The sequence below is a fragment of the Dermacentor andersoni genome, chromosome 2 (genome assembly GCF_023375885.2).
Source record: "Dermacentor andersoni chromosome 2, qqDerAnde1_hic_scaffold, whole genome shotgun sequence".
In the NCBI taxonomy this organism is placed as follows: Eukaryota; Metazoa; Arthropoda; class Arachnida; order Ixodida; family Ixodidae; genus Dermacentor; species Dermacentor andersoni.
In genome coordinates, this window is record NC_092815.1 from 142,803,381 (window position 1) to 142,824,124 (window position 20,744).

A 20,744-nucleotide genomic window follows, 5' to 3' on the forward strand; every position below is an offset into this window, starting at 1 on the left:
ACCACGTGAGCATCCAGTGTGCCATGCTGTCCCGACACCTCCCGATAAAGGAAATCTAGACTGATTGCATGACGGCTGTTAGAGCAAATTATTCAGGACGTTCTGAGGTTTTCCAGATTTTTTTTTTAGAGTTTAGGGGTCGTAGAAATTTATTTAAAGCTAAAGATAAAAGGTCGAAAATATTAGGTCAGTAATCCTTGAAAATGAAATGGCCATTTCTGACGCTATTCAGAAGCAGCAAAAATTTTATTCCATTAATAAATTTACCTGGAATTTGACTGGTTTAACAGTAACGTTTTGTTCACGTTTGGGCTCAGGGGTAACGCGTATTTACTTCTTTACGCTGTGATTCCAAATACTCTCACGTATTTCTTTTTAATTTGCGAAATTATGTCTCTCTCAGTCTTAGTGCTCCCGAAATTTATTCATCTATCTACAAAGAAGGCGCGGAATTGGCAGCTATTTCTTCCCCTCCTTTCAAGCATTCACGATTTCCCATCAGCGAATCTGAGCTAAAACAGAAATTAGAATACCGGAGATACTTACTTTAAGGCTGGAGTTTCCTTGAGGTGCTCGTACTCATATTGTATGGCCTTGGCTAAATAATTTGTAACTTTTATGCCTTCCCTGGCAAGCTTTATAGAGTATTCAAAATGTTCCCCGAACGTCTTGTTGCCGTAATTCCTGACGAGTTCCTCATAACCGCGAAGTTCTCCCGGGACAGCCACCGACAGTCCACCTGCGCACCACGCACAAATGAAAAGTAATGATTTTAGCACAGTATCGCAGAACAGTGAAAATAGGCGTACATCTATGATAACGTGCCTAAGAAATTCCTGTCATCTAATTTGTTCTTATCGCTCAGCTATCATGCCCAGCACCTAGTTATTCTTCACTCCTAAACTTAGGTGCACTATCCGAAATTGCCCCGCGATGATACAAACAGCACGGCAAGAACTGTGCTCGGTGTCCGTAGAAATTCACCCCGGCTGGATTCACGTGCTTTCATTCCCGCGTATATTGGCTCCGTCTCCAGCTACCTTCCTAGCATGAAGGAAGTTATGCTTAGCAGGCTTCGGGTTGAGGGTATCCCTTACACCAGCGGTCACCTGTTCTTAGAACAGGCTGCGATTTCCACTGGGTGTAACATGTCCAATACTGCCCCTTTCCGGTGACTGAATTTGAATCCTACCACTTGAATCAAGCCAAAGCTGAAGAAGAAGCAGGTCACCTAAAGAACGCCAGCTGGAGTGGGGAGAGAAGGAAGAGCAGTATAAAAGAGAAGAATAAAAAATTGCAGTGGTGACATGACCATTGCTTCATTTATTATATGTCTGCGGGCTAATTGCATAATTTGGCAAAGCTGACAAGTGAACGAATATGGGTAAAATTTTTTGTGCATAGTTGCAACATCCAAGTGGTATGCAAGCGCTATCAAGTTCAACATGATTCTTCAGTCGACCTCCTTGTGGACACGACAATGGGGGCGTCCTGGATCTTCTTCTGGATCAGGCTGTCGTGTCTTCCGCGGAACTTGTTAAACGAAGTTCTGAGAAAATAAATGACCCAGTAGCCTTATGCTCGTACTCAAGCTGCTGCCAGCTGGTACTCTAACGACTGTTCGAACGTGCAGCGCCGTATGGCGAGAGATCGACAATTCTTCAGGCCATCAATTGCGACGAAACACAGCAACAACTATTCGAATAGAACACAATGACGCAAGCTCCTTTCTGCCTTCCAACCTAGGAGGAAGCACCCAATCGAAATTTTACGACCAGAAACGTTTGACTGGTCTTCTGATGACCCAGAAGAATTGGTCACTTTACATGAAGGAGCAGCAAAATAGAATGGATGGCTAACCGACCATGAAGGTGTAGCAAAAATGGCACGAATTCTCAATAGTGTAGGGAAGAAAATGGCGTGAATTGCACTTACTAAGGCGTGTTTGCGAACCTAGTGTACGTGGAAATTCATCTTCCTGTCTACACTCAGGAGAAATTATCTCGAACGAAGGGACCAGGCGCTGTTCTAACGTTTTCGGTCTGGTTCTCCAATTTAATAGTTTCCTGAGAAGCAACGACTTATTCGACTTGCTCAATCAGAGTTCCTGTTAGGATCAGTCTTAGTGCTCGTATTTTCCTGCCTAGAAATTTGCAACTACATGCCAAATAGAAGGGCTCGAAACTCTCGAAGCACTACTAGAGCTGCTATAAACCTTTCCTCACTAGTAGTCTGAGCGAACCTGCAAGACTTGTCGACAGCTTCAGGGATAGTCACATTCTCACTCCAGAAACCCGGACGTAATGCCACCCCAACTAACCGAATGTGTAACTACTAGACTTCGAATGACCGACTCAGAACCCGATGATGCCTTGCAATCAGCGGCATTGTTGAACAAGACAGAGACACAAACACAACCGGAATCCCAATGTCTACATCAGAGTGTAAAGGTGGCCACGCTACTAATGTCTTCACGTTTACTCCCCATAGAATGCGAACTGAATGAAGAGGCGCTGCGAGCTCAACATCAACGCCAATATCAATACTAAAGAGAAACAAAGCAAATAGAGAAGAAATATGCTCAGGCATACCAGTCCTTGAACGAGGATATGGTGGTCGTGAAAACGGGGCATTATAAATGGACGAGCTTAAGGCTAAAATACTAGTCGCAGTGCGTGGAAGTTGTTGCCTTGGTGGTAGAAGGCGTCCAATATGACTTTCTTCTCACTCGTCCAAATATAAAATCGTTGAGACTAAACATTCAGTGGGACGGCGCTGTGTCTGTAAGCTCTGATGAAGATAACTAAAAGTATGTGGCTGTTGCAAAATTTACTCGCTAGCCCAAAAAGAGACCCAGTAGGCAATCTATCTAGAATTGTTTTGCATGGGAGGCTATCCTCCTGGAACCACCAAGTTCGAAGTATACTTTGAATTACACAATACTACTAAAGTACGGAAAAAGTCCTAGAATCCATCGAGAGAAAAGACACGGCTGAAAGAGTAGCTGCAGCGCAAATTAGACGCAGGTATAATTCGCACATCTGTGTTGCTTTTGGCATCACCAATCACCAATACTCCAAAAGAAGACGGCAGCCTCGGAATGTGCAGACTACAGGACGATTAAGAGCCATACGCCACTGATCCGATCCTCAATGCCTCGAACAGACATCGTCATTGCGGAGACATCTTAATGCACCTGGTTTTCGAGAATAGATCTGTGCAAAGTGCATCTGGGAAATGTCACTCCAAGAAGAAACCAAGAAATACACCGCCTTTTTGACGCCATTTGACAATTAGAAGAATTGTGTTCACCTATGAAAAGTAGCTTCAGAAGCTCACCGATGCTGTTCTGAACCCTTTTCTTGGACGCTTCTGCTATGCTTATGCAGGCGACATCATTGTGTACTGTAGGAGAGAAAAAGCATAAAAAACACCTTGTGCATGTTCTCGCTGTCTTATTTGAAGCGATGCTCAAGATAAGTTTCTAGAATAACGAGCGTTTCAAAAATAAAGAAAATGTTTTGGGTCGAATATTAGATGGTACCGCGAAAAATACCAAGAAGAGTCCGTGGCGCACATAGCTGAGCTTGTAACGCCACCTAAAGCAAACCTGCTTCGCGTGTTTGTTTTTGTTTTGGACTAGCGGGACATTTTAGAGCGTTTATCCGACACTACGCTATGAAGACACTGCACTTAACAAGACTGGCTCGAACAGATGTACCATTCAGATGGACACAAGAATGCGATAACGCGTACGAAGAGCTGGTGCAGATTTCTTCTGACCCTTTCCGTTTGGATTTTTCCCTTTCGTTTGAACTTAACGGAGATGTGTCTCATTATGGAACGGGAGTGGTTCTGTATGACGAGACTTCACTCGAGCACCCAATAGTTGTTTACTGGACATACTGTGGTATTTTCGATCCTTCCACAGACCAGACAGTTCCATGGCGTTTAGAGCGAGTAACGTCAACAACATTGTCTGAGCTGTATGCGACAACCCTTTCCTTTGCCGTCTGGATATCTCTTTCCGTTTGAATGTAGTTAGCCAAGCTGTTCAGCGAAGAAAAAGAGATTTGCACATCAAGTTATTCTTTTGGTGCGCAGAACAGAAGGTAGCATAATTGATCAGCATACAAGGGTTGTAGAGGTCGCATTGCGGGTACCACACGGGCGAGGTTAGTGCCATTAAAAATGAATAGCTTTATGTTTCTTAATGCCGTTACATTTCGTTCGCTGCTTTACGCGCATACTTAACGACATTAATCGTCGCGAAGGCGATAGCTGCAGTGAAATGGTGAATATTGCTTGCCAATCATTATAAAGCTTTAAAAAGTTATTTAGGCAGGAAACGCTTCAGAAATGGCGGGAAAACATTAACGGGCGTGTCTTATGTAGTTTGCTTCAGGAATGTAATTTTGCACCCACCTGCAAACTGTTGGAAGCCGAAGCTTTCAATGCATTCGATGGCCAAGTCAGTTGTGATGGTTATAGGAATGCACTACGGCTCGAAAAACGAGCTCCTTTTAAAGCAAAGCGAAGGATATGTTAAGCGTCTTTCCCGACAAAAGGGTTTAGTATTGTCAGAATGTGGAGACACTGGGAACGAGAAAGCGCATTTGACGGCCTAGCGAGTTAGGAGTACGCGCTACGACGCGATTGGCATTAAGTCTTAATGCCACTAAGCATGTCCGTGTGGTACCCCGCGAATGGCATTAAAATTTAAGGCACTAGCAACAAATGTCGCCTTCTGTGCCCGTGTAGTACGGGTGTAACGTTTATATACAAGGTGTTCCAGCTAACGTTAGCCAAGCTGTTCAAGCACAAAAAAAAAGAGAACAGAAAAGAAAACTAGAATACACGGTACAAGGTCCGTTCATAAGACCTATGTTGTTCTGTCATCAGACCTCTGACAACCAAATACCTTAGGTTTTACAAGTGTATTTTCCATCAAATATTTTAAATCTTTTTTTCTTGAGCAACTTTGATTTTTTTGAACATCATTGATTTACTCTACAAGGTTTGCTGCTGTGCTAGTAGGTTCATGGTTTATAATCAAATTAAAAGTGCGAAAAAAATGTCATCGACGATTACCATACTCCCTAATGCGAATTTCGATTGCCGCTGTTAAGTGTTTTGAATCCGCGATATAGTAGGCAGCTTTAGTTGGGCGTCCACAACAGCTCTGCGTACGCAGGAAACCCGCGGAGGCGACGCTGCGCATGCGCAGTACGCAGCAGCACGCACGGTATCTTGAAGCGCCCGCTGCGGGCTGTGCTGCCTTTGCGGGACGTCCTCGCGTGTTCTCGCATGCCCGCGAGAGCGCATCTTTTCGATATTGCTCCGGTCGAAGATATGACTCGGGCTTGTGGCTTGACTTCGTGGCGGCTAATATTGGCTACAAATTTTCAGAAGCGGGCATACGGCGGCGCTGACTAGTGCACTACCGGCTCCTGCGCGCGAAAGTCGGCAATTCCCTTCTCAACTTTTGCGTCTGGACAACTATTACCGTTTCGTGCGCGCGTGCCTCGCGCTGAACGCATGCTTTAGCATCGACGACGCCGCAGGCGAAGTAGCGCATGCGCAGTGAGTAAGCCCATGCCAGCACTTTCTTTTTAGGCTGGCCGCATGTCTGGTAGTGCCGGCAATCCATTTTCCTTCTCACCCTCTTCGCCATGCCCTCCTCCGCTTTCCACCTACTGCACCATCCTCCCCGCTTTCCTCCTCGCGTCTTTCCGCCCCCCTCCCCCCGCGCTTAGCGTTCGCTTTCATCTTTCGCTGTGCTCGTTCGCTCGGTTACGCCGACGCTGACGCTCGCCGCAAGAACGGGCGCCTAAGAGCTGCGCTCTAAAAGCGAAAAGGACAATGCTGAACAGCACAATTAATGCTCGTTATTTAGTTTATTTTCTCTTATTTTTCTCTAATAAATAAATAAAAAATATTTTGCCCCTCAGTATTTGCCACTGGATGTGTGCCCGTTCTTGGCTAATCCTACAAAATGGACATGTCCGACTACAGGATTCCTACATAAACCTAAACATGTAACATTGGTTTACAGATATATCTAAAGCAGACCGATCTCGTAATAGAATGGTGAGTTATGTTTCATAGATTTTTTTTTTATTTACTCCATTTCATTTAGCCATTCGGTATGTGCCACTAGGAGTGTGCCTGTTCTTGGCCAATCCTTCTGAATAGGTTATCCGACTGTTACGCAAGGGGCATAGAATCCGTAAGCGTTGTTTGATACATGTCGTATTTCGCTGCGCATGCAACTATCATCACCATTTTTCCCTCAACAAGTATCGTGAATCGCTCCCGTCCACATCGCTCGCACACGTCTGACGCTGCGAATCCACCTGATGTGGACTTAGTATTTCGGCCTACCTTGTGAACAATGCTGCCCATATAGCAAAATTTGCATGAAGACAAAGTTGAGACCTTTGCGGACGAGATATATGAATGATTATATAAATTTACAGTTTGCATAGAATGAAAGCAAACAAAATTATACGCATCGCCATTACTTGTAAACCATTTGTTTAACCACTTTACTTTCGCTTCGCTTCACATAGATTGCAACATTTTGTGCCTGCACTTTTCTTCTTATAGTGAATATGTTAAGGGCTACCTTCCCCACCATCGTGTCCGGCGTGTACAAAAAAATCCCGAAGATAGTGCAATGCCCGCTACGGAGGTGCAGTTCGCCATTAAGAGGAAGCTTTAGCTCGGGTGCTCCTATCTAAATACATGTAAAAGGAGAATTCGTTTTTCTCGGCAACCACTGCACCAAATTTGACGGGGTTTGCTGCATTTAAAACAAAAACTTAAAATCTAGTGACTGCTGGTTTCTAATTTTTGAGTTAGGTTGTCAATTTTTTATTAAAAATTGACAAAAATTAAAAATTTTCAGAAAACGAAACTGTCAAGTTTACAACTCTGTAACTCAACCACTAAAAATGATAATACAATTCTGTGAATTGCATCTAATAGTACATCTAAACCGGACAAAATTGATATGTTACACATGAATATAAAAAAATTTAATCATAGGGAAATACAACTTTTGCAAAACCGTTGTAACCAATGCAACAAATTCACGTAAGATGTAAAATGACATATGGAATTTGTCCGCTTTGAATGATCTAATGGATGCCGTTCACAGAACCGCGATATCAGTTCTTGATGCAGAGCTATGAATTTGTAAACTTCGTGCTTCTATTTTTTTCAAATGGTCAAATATTTGAAAATCGGTTAAAGAAAATTCAAGCCCTAAATCGAAATTCCGCTTGCAACAGACACTAGAATTTAGCTTTCTCTTTCAAATGCAACAAATTTCATCAAAATCGGTCCAGGGGTTATCTCATAAAAACGTTTTTGCGTTTTTACATGTATTTGAATAGGCCGCGTCGGAGTTGTGCCCGAGCTAAAGCTTCCTCTTAAAGGGCCCACATGCACAGCTTTGCTGGTCATCCTTGTTCACAGAATGGAAGGGCACTGAGTTTTTTTTTTCATTATCAAACGTCCTCGTCTTGAATTTCTCTCGATATTATTAGACGAAGAAGCTTGACCACAATTAAGTTAAGCCTTTGACTTACTTGGCCGTCCATGCTTTAACGCCGCTAACACATTCCGGAACACTCACCTCTCAGAGAAGCTCCAGGTTTGTTAACAAACATGTCTTTCGTAGCCGCCGCAGGAGCAGTTTCCCGTGCGATAAGTGTTTCCACTCGGTCTAGTTTCCTAAGGTTGGAAAAATAGCAAATGTATGTGCCACTTTGTGTCCACACAAGCCATGGAAAAGTATTGGTTCATTAGCGCAAGCTATTAGGCCAGTTGGGGCATGATGAACTTGAAGAAAGGGGTACCGGCGAAACACAAAGGGGGGGGGGGACGCGCACACAAGGAAAAGGCGTTAGACACGGACGGACGCTGCACTTTCAACTGTAATTTATTGAAATTCACATTGCCGCACATAACCTTCCACGCATGCGCATCTTCAACTCCTTGGTTTAGAAACATTGGTTAATGTAGCAATGTTACTTACCTGAGAATCTAGCTCTGTTGCCCACACGAGTCTCTTAATAACACCGCGGAAATGCAGAAATGTGACATTCTCTGCTTGCATGCGAATCTGGCTCTGTTGTCTATCCGAGTCTCTTAATAACACCGCGGAAATGCAGAAATGTGACATTCTCTGCTTGCATGAGAATCTGGCTCTGTTGTCTATCCGAGTCTCTTAATAACACCGCGGAAATGCAGAAATGTGACATTCTCTGCTTGCATGAGAATCTGGCTCTGTTGTCTATCCGAGTCTCTTGATAACACCGCGGAAATGCAGAAATGTGACATTCTCTGCTTGCATGAGAATCTGGCTCTGTTGTCTATCCGAGTCTCTTAATAACACCGCGGAAATGCAGAAATGTGACATTCTCTGCTTGCATGAGAATCTGGCTCTGTTGTCTATCCGAGTCTCTTAATGACACCGCGGAAATGCAGAAATGTGACATTCTCTGCTTGCATGAGAATCTGGCTCTGTTGTCTATCCGAGTCTCTTAAAAACACCGCGGAAATGCAGAAATGTGACATTCTCTGCTTGCATGAGAATCTGGCTCTGTTGTCTATCCGAGTCTCTTAATAACACCGCGGAAATGCAGAAATGTGACATTCTCTGCTTGCATGAGAATCTGGCTCTGTCGTCTATCCGAGTCTCTTAATAACACCGCGGAAATGCAGAAATGTGACATTCTCTGCTTGCATGAGAATCTGGCTCTGTTGTCTATCCGAGTCTCTTAATGACACCGCGGAAATGCAGAAATGTGACATTCTCTGCTTGCATGAGAATCTGGCTCTGTTGTCTATCCGAGTCTCTTAATAACACCGCGGAAATGCAGAAATGTGACATTCTCTGCTTGCATGAGAATCTGGCTCTGTTGTCTATCCGAGTCTCTTAATGACACCGCGGAAATGCAGAAATGTGACATTCTCTGCTTGCATGAGAATCTGGCTCTGTTGTCTATCCGAGTCTCTTAATAACACAGCGGAAATGCAGAAATGTGACATTCTCTGCTTGCATGCGAATCTGGCTCTGTTGTCTATCCGAGTCTCTTAATAACACCGCGGAAATGCAGAAATGTGACATTCTCTGCTTGCATGAGAATCTGGCTCTGTTGTCTATCCGAGTCTCTTAATGACACCGCGGAAATGCAGAAATGTGACATTCTCTGCTTGCATGAGAATCTGGCTCTGTTGTCTATCCGAGTCTCTTAATGACACCGCGGAAATGCAGAAATGTGACATTCTCTGCTTGCATGAGAATCTGGCTCTGTTGTCTATCCGAGTCTCTTAATAACACAGCGGAAATGCAGAAATGTGACATTCTCTGCTTGCATGAGAATCTGGCTCTGTTGTCTATCCGAGTCTCTTAATAACACCGCGGAAATGCAGAAATGTGACATTCTCTGCTTGCATGAGAATCTGGCTCTGTTGTCTATCCGAGTCTCTTAATGACACCGCGGAAATGCAGAAATGTGACATTCTCTGCTTGCATGAGAATCTTGCTCTGTTGTCTATCCGAGTCTCTTAATAACACCGCGGAAATGCAGAAATGTGACATTCTCTGCTTGCATGAGAATCTGGCTCTGTTGTCTATCCGAGTCTCTTAATAACACCGCGGAAATGCAGAAATGTGACATTCTCTGCTTGCATGAGAATCTGGCTCTGTTGTCTATCCGAGTCTCTTAATAACACCGCGGAAATGCAGAAATGTGACATTCTCTGCTTGCATGAGAATCTGGCTCTGTTGTCTATCCGAGTCTCTTAATAACACCGCGGAAATGCAGAAATGTGACATTCTCTGCTTGCATGAGAATCTGGCTCTGTTGTCTATCCGAGTCTCTTAATGACACCGCGGAAATGCAGAAATGTGACATTCTCTGCTTGCATGAGAATCTGGCTCTGTTGTCTATCCGAGTCTCTTAATAACACCGCGGAAATGCAGAAATGTGACATTCTCTGCTTGCATGAGAATCTGGCTCTGTTGTCTATCCGAGTCTCTTAATGACACCGCGGAAATGCAGAAATGTGACATTCTCTGCTTGCATGAGAATCTGGCTCTGTTGTCTATCCGAGTCTCTTAATAACACCGCGGAAATGCAGAAATGTGACATTCTCTGCTTGCATGAGAATCTGGCTCTGTTGTCTATCCGAGTCTCTTAATAACACCGCGGAAATGCAGAAATGTGACATTCTCTGTTTGCATGAGAATCTGGCTCTGTTGTCTATCCGAGTCTCTTAATAACACCGCGGAAATGCAGAAATGTGACATTCTCTGCTTGCATGAGAATCTGGCTCTGTTGTCTATCCGGGTCTCTTAATAACACCGCGGAAATGCAGAAATGTGACATTCTCTGCTTGCATGAGAATCTGGCTCTGTTGTCTACCCGAGTCTCTAAATAACACCGCGGAAATGCAGAAATGTGACATTCTCTGATTGCATGAGAATCTGGCTCTGTTGTCTATCCGAGTCTCTTAATAACACCGCGGAAATGCAGAAATGTGACATTCTCTGCTTGCATGAGAATCTGGCTCTGTTGTCTATCCGAGTCTCTTAATAACACCGCGGAAATGCAGAAATGTGACATTCTCTGCTTGCATGAGAATCTGGCTCTGTTGTCTATCCGAGTCTCTTAATAACACCGCGGAAATGCAGAAATGTGACATTCTCTGCTTGCATGAGAATCTGGCTCTGTTGTCTATCCGAGTCTCTTAATAACACCGCGGAAATGCAGAAATGTGACATTCTCTGCTGGCATGAGAATCTGGCTCTGTTGTCTATCCGAGTCTCTTAATAACACCGCGGAAATGCAGAAATGTGACATTCTCTGCTTGCATGAGAATCTGGCTCTGTTGTCTATCCGAGTCTCTTAATAACACCACGGAAATGCAGAAATGTGACATTCTCTGCTTGCATGAGAATCTGGCTCTGTTGTCTATCCGAGTCTCTTAATAACACCGCGGAAATGCAGAAATGTGACATTCTCTGCTTGCATGAGAATCTGGCTCTGTTGTCTATCCGAGTGTCTTAATGACAACGCGGAAATGCAGAAATGTGACATTCTCTGCTTGCATGAGAATCTGGCTCTGTTGTCTATCCGAGTCTCTTAATAACACCGCGGAAATGCAGAAATGTGACATTCTCTGCTTGCATGAGAATCTGGCTCTGTTGTCTATCCGAGTCTCTTAATAACACCGCGGAAATGCAGAAATGTGACATTCTCTGCTTGCATGAGAATCTGGCTCTGTTGTCTATCCGAGTCTCTTAATAACACCGCGGAAATGCAGAAATGTGACATTCTCTGCTTGCATGAGAATCTGGCTCTGTTGTCTATCCGAGTCTCTTAATAACACCGCGGAAATGCAGAAATGTGACATTCTCTGCTTGCATGAGAATCTGGCTCCGTTGTCTATCCGAGTCTCTTAATAACACCGCGGAAATGCAGAAATGTGACATTCTCTGCTTGCATGAGAATCTGGCTCTGTTGTCTATCCGAGTCTCTTAGTAACACCGCGGAAATGCAGAAATGTGACATTCTCTGCTGGCATGAGAATCTGGCTCTGTTGTCTATCCGAGTCTCTTAATGACAACGCGGAAATGCAGAAATGTGACATTCTCTGCTTGCATGAGAATCTGGCTCTGTTGTTTATCCGAGTCTCTTAATGACAACGCGTAAATGCAGAAATGTGGCATTCTCTGCTTGCATGAGAATCTGGCACTGTTGTCTATCCGAGTGTCTTAATGACAACGCGGAAATGCAGAAATGTTACATTCTCTGCTTGCATGAGAATCTGGCTCTGTTGTCTATCCGAGTCTCTTAATAACACCGCGGAAATGCAGAAATGTGACATTCTCTGCTTGCATGAGAATCTGGCTCTGTTGTCTATCCGAGTCTCTTAATGACAACGCGGAAATGCAGAAATGTGAAATTCTCTGCTTGGCTAAAACGTGGCAAGGCTGAAAGCGTGGCCATGGCAGCACAAACAAAACCTTCATGAAATATTTTTGATCTTCGCTAAAAGATTTTTTTTACCCGTTTTTTACGTATATATGACACTGCAGGCAAATGACGATGGCTGTGCGTCTATGCGTACTTCATCATTCCTCTTGTTCGCGTCAGTACCACGCTAAATTTCTGAACATGTGCACAATACCAACGTAAGCTAAAGAAAGGCTGGACAGTAAGCTGGCGCTGTCTCATTTTTCCAAGTACAGCGAGGAACCAATGGCACTGTTGGCAGTACACCACGCATGCTGTTGTCTACATGACAAACCGCCATAACAAATATAACAATCGTAGTCCGTAGTCCGTAAAACCACACAATTCAATTCATTCTTTTTTCTAGCTGGACAGTACGCTCTGCCTTCCTGGCGTTTTGCGCGGCCTGTCGTGCGGCCTTCAGCCGGTTTTCATCTAGCTGGGCAACTTCCTTATGGACCAGTGCACAGTATGGCCTCGCTCGGTGTGGTGACATGGGGTGAGCCTTTGCCAACATTCACTGCATCCATTTCAAGATATTGGCTAGTATCACCTCCAACCAATCTCCTTTGCCGATTGCCATTTCATGCTTACATCTACTCTCGATTACGGGAGAGCCAGCAATGTTTGCTCTCGAGCTGGCCAAATCACTTGGGGGTCTGAAGGCTCTCCGTTTTTTATGACATCTCAGTGCAAAATATATTTCACAGCGTTCTCGTTTAAATTACCACGCTCCTAGCCGATCCTCGAGCGCTATCCGACTTTCTAGGCATACTCTGGTGCAGCCGAAGGCGGTATAACGACCACGGCATCACAGCAATGGGATGACGATTCCGAAATTATGAGTATCGTAAACCAACGACAGCGTGACGATGAAATGATGACAATGGCATGGCGACGCGTGCGTGACGACGGGTGCGTGACGACGGGTGCGTGACGACGATGGTGTGACGACAACTGCATTACCTGGAACTTGGAATAACGACAATGGAATGACCACGAGATCACGACGATGGTACGACAACGAATGCACGACGACGATTTATGACGACGGTAGCATTACAACAGCGCCTTAATCACAGTTTAATGATGACAGCGTGAACACGACGAAATGAAAAAAGGAGAGACACAAGAAACTTGGTCAATCATAAGAAATGATAATGAAACTTGTGACCCTTTTATGGGACGCTGTCAATATTCATGCAAGACCCCGAAGTGCACAAGGAAGCGTGACTCACAATGTCGCGTCATCCTAAAACTCAAGGCGGAGAGCTGCATCGCATCCTAAGATATTGCGTTGCTCTTCCTGCGCACTTACTTTGACCGCATCCAGGAGCGAATGCTGCAGAGAATGCCTGTAAGCTTCCAGCACGATTTTTTTTTTTTTGCCATGGTGTCAAGAAGGTCATAGTATAAGCAATTTTCCATGACGCGGAACTTAGCTGTGAGGCATTAGGTGTTTGTTGCTCGCGGTGCTCAGACGATTGCTGCGCTCTGTCTTTACGACGCCGAGTTGGCTAAATACTCTTTCTTCGGCGGACGTCTAGTGCAGCAAGGACAGCACATCGATAAGCTAACCAGGGATAGCCTCATCCACTGGTCATATGCGAAATCAGTTTTGTATGGGTGCCAGGAAGTTCCACCGACGCCACGATGATTTCCTCGAATATTCGCTGGGCTCGTGCCCACTAAAAGTCGTACAAGCACTACAAATCATAGAGCAGACGTTGGCAAGGCCAATTTGAATAGAGTCACGGAACTGCCATGCAGCTAGAGCAGTGACGTACAATGTCGACTTCCGGAGCAGCGGGCGTTGTGTTCGTGAGCTTCTCAATCTCGTGTTCGAGGTACAGCTTGGAATGTATGTGACCATCGATGTAATGGCGAAGCGCGTCAATATTCACCAAATTGCATCATGCAGCTCAGATGCGAAGCTCAATGTCCTCAAAAAGATTAGCGCCATCCGCATTGTTCTTCTGGCAGGCACTGCTTTTGCGCCAAAATTCTCGCAGGACAGGCCGAAGGTAGAAAAGGTAGATCTATTTTTATTGCGTAAAATTATGTATTATATGAAAGTTCTGCACTATAGTATCCTTAATTAGAAATTACCTCTTAAAAGCGTTTGAGCAACAACATCAATCGGTTCAAGACAGAGGACCACCGGCATCAAAGAAGTTCATCTCATATGCCATATTCTCTGAATCGCTTGTGAGTCTTCCAAATGGCAAAGGCTCAAATAGACGCGCTTCGTTGAATGAGCAAACTGCATGTTGACTTCACGCACCAAGAGTCCACTTTACCAGGGAGGGTTCCCTGATTAGCGTGACACAGCTCATCCTAAGCAAGTTCGAGAAGTACCTATTTGTGTTCTTCTTCCTGAGTCCTGGTATTCTGCGCCTTGCCTTTACTACTTCAAGCATGAACCAACTAGCCCAAGCAAGAGTTTTACTTGAGCATATTTCTTCTACATTGGACCCTTTCTTTCAACAAAGCTTTCGCACCGATCCTGCCATTTTGTGCGTCAACCTGATCGCCGTCTCAGCTTGCCAGTCTCGAGTGGCGCCGGTCCTGTCGTTTGTGTTCTTCTTCCTGAGTCCTGGTATTCTGCGCCTTGCCTTTACTACTTCAAGCATGAACCAACTAGCCCAAGCAAGAGTTTTACTTGAGCTATCCTGCTTCATCGCTTTGAAGACACCGTAGTTGACTCCAGCGTTCATCGAAGCGCTATGAACTGCAATGTGTGCTGGATGCTCCGTGTCAAGTCCTATGAGCATCAACAGGTTTTCCAAAGCCTTTACGACTGCCGCGGTGGCGTCTTCCTTCACTTGGATGAGCCTCAGGAACGTAGTCACGATTCTGTTTTACTAAGCACTGAAGTAGCGAATCCACGCACGCAACAAATTTGTGGTTGAAGATATGTCGCCTAATCAATGAGGTTGTAATTCCAACCCCCATATTCGTAACCAAAACAGGCATGCAATGTGCAGAAAATATGTTTATGTTTTACTTCATCTATTTCCGGTGCATACGTACAATGTGCGCGATCTTGCTGTTTCTTTATTGCATCTGGCGGAACTCTGTGTGTTATTTTATCGGAAAGGAATGCTCTATGCTCACAAATGAATAAACAGAGATACCACTAGAAGTCTTCGTTGCGGCTGCAAAATTCAATCGGTTTTGAAGATGACTAGTAAGGCTCTGATTTCTACTGTTTTATGGTGGCGACGTGCTCCTTTGCATGCGGTACCTTCGCGTAGAATTATGCTCACGCGTGACCACCTATGCGTCACGACATCATTACAAATGCACCTTCCGGGATACGAAAGATGAACTGACAGCAGTAAATTAATTAGGACGGTGACAGAATCGTCGGTATTTTTTTAGAAGTTTCGTAGTGCAGTACCATCATATAACACAAGAAAATGAGTCAGAAGTATCAGATGTATGAGAAGTATCAGACTTGGTTATATTACACTATCACTTTCTTGCAATATTCCCTTCGAGAGTGAAATGGCGTCGACGACTCCATAGGTTATAAGGATAAAGACGAGAATGCCCGCAAAGATCTAACATGTGGTTTTCCCGAACTCAGTCTAAGCTGTATACTCATGAGACCATTAGAGATACCACATATCCACACGGTGAAGACCTAGTCCTCCATACAGCCCGCCGATCCAGTTACGCCTGTACTTGAGAGCTCAACTCGATCGTTTACATATGAGGTCAGCTACAGGACACCAAAATGCAGGAAAGTTGACAACCATTAAGGTAGTGGTTGGGTTACCCCTATAAAATGCCTACAATCACTTTTTCCACAATAAAGCTCAAGCGTTCCACAAGAAAACGCAGCTACTTACGCCAAGTAGATAGTCGCCACGAAGCCTCCGCCGATGCCGTTTGAGACGGGTAAAGCGAGTGTGTGGCAGAGCAGCGTCGCCACAGCTGCGTCGATCGCATTGCCGCCTTTCTGATACATCCATCTGCGTTGTGAAAGGTGGTGCAATTTCGCTCAATGCTCCTGTAACTGAGTACGTCCGAATCGCTCTGCACGTAAGTAAGGTGGATATAGCTCGCCGTTTAAGGCAACACACGAGGGTAGAGGACGGGCGAATTTATTGTCTGGCAAGCGTTCAATCACATGGCATTGCAGCCGATGACTTGCGCGTGGTTGCCCTGGTACCTTTCTACATGTTAAAAATGTAATATAGGTGAGACATCCGGCCAAAAAAGGAAAAATTCAGCAGATCCAATGTGCTCTGCAGGAATCTATATACAGTGAAGCTTTCCATAAATGCGAAAGGAGTGCTGAAACGTGTTTGCGTTTATTCAATGTGAGTGGAAAGTGAAACTGATCGCTTTATTCAGGCGTCTTATAGAAGCAATACAATGTCTTGTAAACGAAAACATATACGTACTATAAACGTTTAATCACATGTGTTCGTGGCGGTCACATTGGTGTCTTGACGCAGAAGTAGGCGCACACCTTTCTGCGCCATTTCTTCGGGGTACACGAAATCTCCGTGGAGGCGCAGATGCGGCTTTGCACGTTGTTGCGGCGCGGCGCAACGCATGCGCAGCTAGTGTAACAAGGCCATCTCCAGTGCCCTCTGTCCCGTCTCATCCGCTGTCTCTCTCTTTGTCCTGTTGTTTAGCGCTGTTTAATGCTCGTAAGCGTAAGTCGATTCACAGAACCTAAACAGCCGCCGCAGCTGCCGACATAAGACATTTCTACAATAGGCGTGAAGCAGCCTTACGAACCTAATTATATCTATCTACGCCGCTCCAGCTGACGCGGGTAGGCGTTGGAACACGCTGTAGCGGCCGATTGGCCAGAGGCCACTACTGATAACCGCTGATGGCACGTGCTTATATTTCTGTGGCGTGCTCTGATTTGTCATCTCAGAATGCATTGAACAGTTTTAATGCATAATTGTATTTGGCGTGTACTACTGTGGAAGGCAGTAACTGCTGCGCTGCGATCTTCTGCTTAATGTCTGGTAGGCTGTGTATCTTAACGCGCGCAATAGCCTGAGTTTTCATACTCGTCTTGTAATACGGGGGTTACTGCACTATAAACACACGGACTACAGAAGTAGAAGTGGACAGGACGCGCGCCGTTGTTGCACCGTGTGTTTATAGCGAAGTAACAACCGTACTACAAGATGAAGTTCCACCAACGAGCCCAACTTGCCTCTCTACTTTCATACTCATCATGAAATCCTATTGGGTGGTAGCAAGGAAAAATATGACGTCCATCCACGACAACAGTCAGGTTCGTCATTGATGTTCTTTAGCGCTCCTATTTTTCTTTTTTGAGCTTTCTCACGCTCATTGGGGTGCGGACGGTTATTTTTACCGACGCTTTCGAGGCTGTGATTCTCCTTGCACAATGAAACAACTAACAAGAAAACGCCTAAACTTGTTTAATTATCCAAACTTGTTACTGTTTTACAATTCCCTGTCTTATTCCGTGCTGTCACCTTCAGCCTTCTGTTATATCACTAACAGTTTCAATTTAGCCTTGGTCGAAGTGATGTAGCGCGTCTGTGCGCATGATTTTGCTCATCCTGTGACGTACGGTGTGAGCGAACGAATGCGTACGGTGGATTCACACACACACACACACACCCACACACGCACGCACTCTCTCTCTCTCTCTCCTGGTCGAAATGACGTCACTCACGTCTTTCATTCGTTTCATGCGGTGTCCTTTCGATACTTTCCTCGTTCACTTACGAAGCCTCAATAGGCGTTTGTGAATTCAGCGCAAGAATGTTCTTCCAGCTGGTGGCGGTCTTACGATGATCTGCGCCCTCTGCGCACTAGTCAGGTCAACATGACGCATGAAAAAGCTGTGACTTGGTGACATAGTATCGCGAAGTGAACAATGTGAAGCATGCATCACGATAAGCGCGGCGACTAAACCGCGTCGTATCAACAAGGTCAGCATTTGCGTGGCTCGTATTATGCCACCTTGCCTGCACTCCCGGCGGCGCACAGTTCGATCACTTTGTTCAGCACCCTTGGAGGAAGCGACATTTGCGTGTACTTCGCGGTGCAAGTGCAAATCGCTTGGATTGTACTGTAGGACTCAACGAACTTGAAATCAAGGGAGTGGTAATTGCAGCATTCGGCTGACAACTAAAAAAAGAAGTCGCGGTTTCAGCCGAAAGGCGAAGCACCGATTGCGATAGTAAACTATGAGATAGCTGTAGAAAGGAAGGACAGTAGTTTTATCAGCCGTATAAACTTGTAAACATTCGCTTACTAACTAAATTAACAGTGATATAATGTGCAAGCGCGACGGAACGAGGACGTAGAAATAGAGACCCAGAGACAGCGCTAGCTCTGTGTGTCTCTTTCTTTCTACGTCGTCGTTCAGTCGCGCTTACACGTTCTGGGATGGATTCAAACCAACTAGCCCGTCAATGCGTCGTAACTAAATTAACAAACACGGTGTCACGAGCACACAGGTAAACATGAACACAGCTCGCTAGATTAGCACGGAAATTCGCTGTCAGAATGCTGAAGGCAGCAGGAGCGATGGACTTGACCTTCCGAACGAAACGTCCAAAGCAGAGCGCATACGAAGCTGCCAGTACTACGCACACTGTGCAAACATCGCAGATTGCTGTGAAGGTGAGGCCCAGCTGGATGCGTACTTTGGCCACATTGCAGATCGCTTTCAAGATACGGCCATAGGAAAAGCAATTCAACAAGAGGGGAAACTTGGTGAAAACTGGCAACAGGAAATACGTCACGCTAGTATTGATGCCGTTCGTTAGCTGCTGCAAGCATCGGAAAATAAGAATGTGAAATGGAACTAACAGACATCGGTTTATTTTTTTTAATTATTTCCTGCCAAAACTAACAAAAAATTCCATGTGAATGAACTTATAGTTTCGGAATTATTTTCTTTGCGTCACCTAGCAACAACCTAGGTAACGCAAGGAAACGCACGCATCATGCACGCCAGAGGCGCCAGATGCATGCGACCTGCGCCAGACACGTACGCCACCGAAACGAGCGATGCGCATGTAAGCGGTTGCTTCTTCGGTGACCTGTTTGTGTCTTTTCCCAATGTAGCTGGTTGTTGGGTACCCGGCTTATTCTTGAGTTTCTCCTGGCACTTCGACATAGCACCACTGCACTATTGGACTACGGCAAGGTGAGAAATCATGTTTGACCGTCTGCGACGCATTTCAAGCAATCGATTAGGATTACGGCACGGAACCTAGACTCGCGACACAGTTAGTGAAAAACAGCTCCGCCATCCTGGCGCAGTTAATCTGAGTTAACGAGTCGTACTGGAAGATGTCTGCGACGCTTTCCCTCGGTCTCACATTATTGTAACTAATTTCGTCGGCTGCGTGATGCAGTTAGTTTCACGAGTACTCAAGGTTACCGGGACAAGTATTGGCGCTTTCTCTGACCATCAACATCATTGTAACTAATTTCATTCTTTTTTTGGTACTTTTCAAGCATAATGGTCGCACCCGGCGTTGTGACGCAGTTAGCGAAAAGCAGCTCGGCCGTGTGACACAGTTCGCTTAGCGTGTACTGCATCTTACTGGGACAAGTTTTGGCGCTTCCTCTGACCCCCAACATTATTATAACTAATTTTGTTCCCTTTGTTACTTTTGAAGCATAATTACTGTGAACTGGAAGAGGGCAGTGGAACGAACGGAAGGAGGACCGCCTTGCTACCGCATCACCGGAAGTGTAGCCCGAAGCGGTGGCGCTCTCGTCGACCACTCCTGAAGGCGACTGGTCTCGGCATGCACGGCCAGGGCATTGCAGTGCTGTGTTTCGGGTGTGCTTTTTTGTTCAGTGCGGTTGTGTTTCGCGTACTCTTCTCATGCGAATGCGCGCACTCAATGCATCGCTTAGTGAAAAGCAACGCCTCAGGCACAGCTACGCCCCAGGGTGTAGCAGAGGATACGCTCGAACAAAAACTGCAAAGCTGCCGCTGTTCAAGGCGCCTGCTGATCCTGAGCGGAGCTCCACGTGAGAAAGGCACCTACACAGAACCGACAAGCCGCTAACCGAAGACTGCGCGGTATGTGAACTGCATTTTGAGCAACACCTCATTATCAGAGACTATGTGCACCGCATAAATGGCGAAGAAGTTCGCATTCCACGAGGGACGCCTACACTTGCACCGGACGCAGTCCCAACAATTCTGCCGAACCTGCCAGCTTACCTAAGCAAAAAGCCCACTCCAAAAGAAATTCAAGGAAAATTAAGGGCAGTGACGAAGTGGCGCCTCAGAAAAAGGCACGAAGGCAGGTTGCAGAGGAGACAGAGGTTGACGAACCTGCGGTTGGTGACAAAGTTGGAGCGTCTGGCTCCGCGAATGTCGCCGCGCTGATGGATATGAAGGTGCCTGGGAAGCATTGGACGCTACATGAACTTTATGACGCATACGAAGTATGTTTCACTTCATGTACCCTCGACTCGACTTCAGGTGTAGTGACAGTGGAAAAGGCCGTGTTCATGACTGCAGACAGCGCTGGCGCTTTGCAGTCGAAGACGTTCGTGCTGGGTAAGCAGGTGGCTAGCGCACCAGTGGCAACAATTCAAGATGCCGTTAACATCCTGAAGGAAGCACATGAAATGCATATCTGCAAAGGCGCAGCGTTGCAGAATGAAAGCTTTCTGCTGATCAGCCTTACAGTACACTTGAAAAGCCAAATTGCGCGCAAGTCGGGA

At 45.5% G+C, this 20,744-nt stretch overlaps 1 protein-coding gene across 1 annotated transcript in view; it reads right to left on the reverse strand.

The window, feature by feature from the left end:
• The window catches only part of LOC126540967 (scoloptoxin SSD14-like), a 142,974-nt gene that overhangs the window by 90,479 nt on the left and 31,751 nt on the right, over positions 1 to 20,744 (reverse strand). The window contains exons 3-5 of the mRNA XM_072286171.1: positions 15,890 to 16,012; positions 7,643 to 7,740; positions 547 to 739 (exon numbers count right to left, since the gene is read on the reverse strand). Of these exons, the coding sequence (XP_072142272.1) occupies positions 547 to 739; positions 7,643 to 7,740; positions 15,890 to 16,012 (414 nt within the window). The remainder of the gene's footprint in view (positions 1 to 546; positions 740 to 7,642; positions 7,741 to 15,889; positions 16,013 to 20,744) is intronic.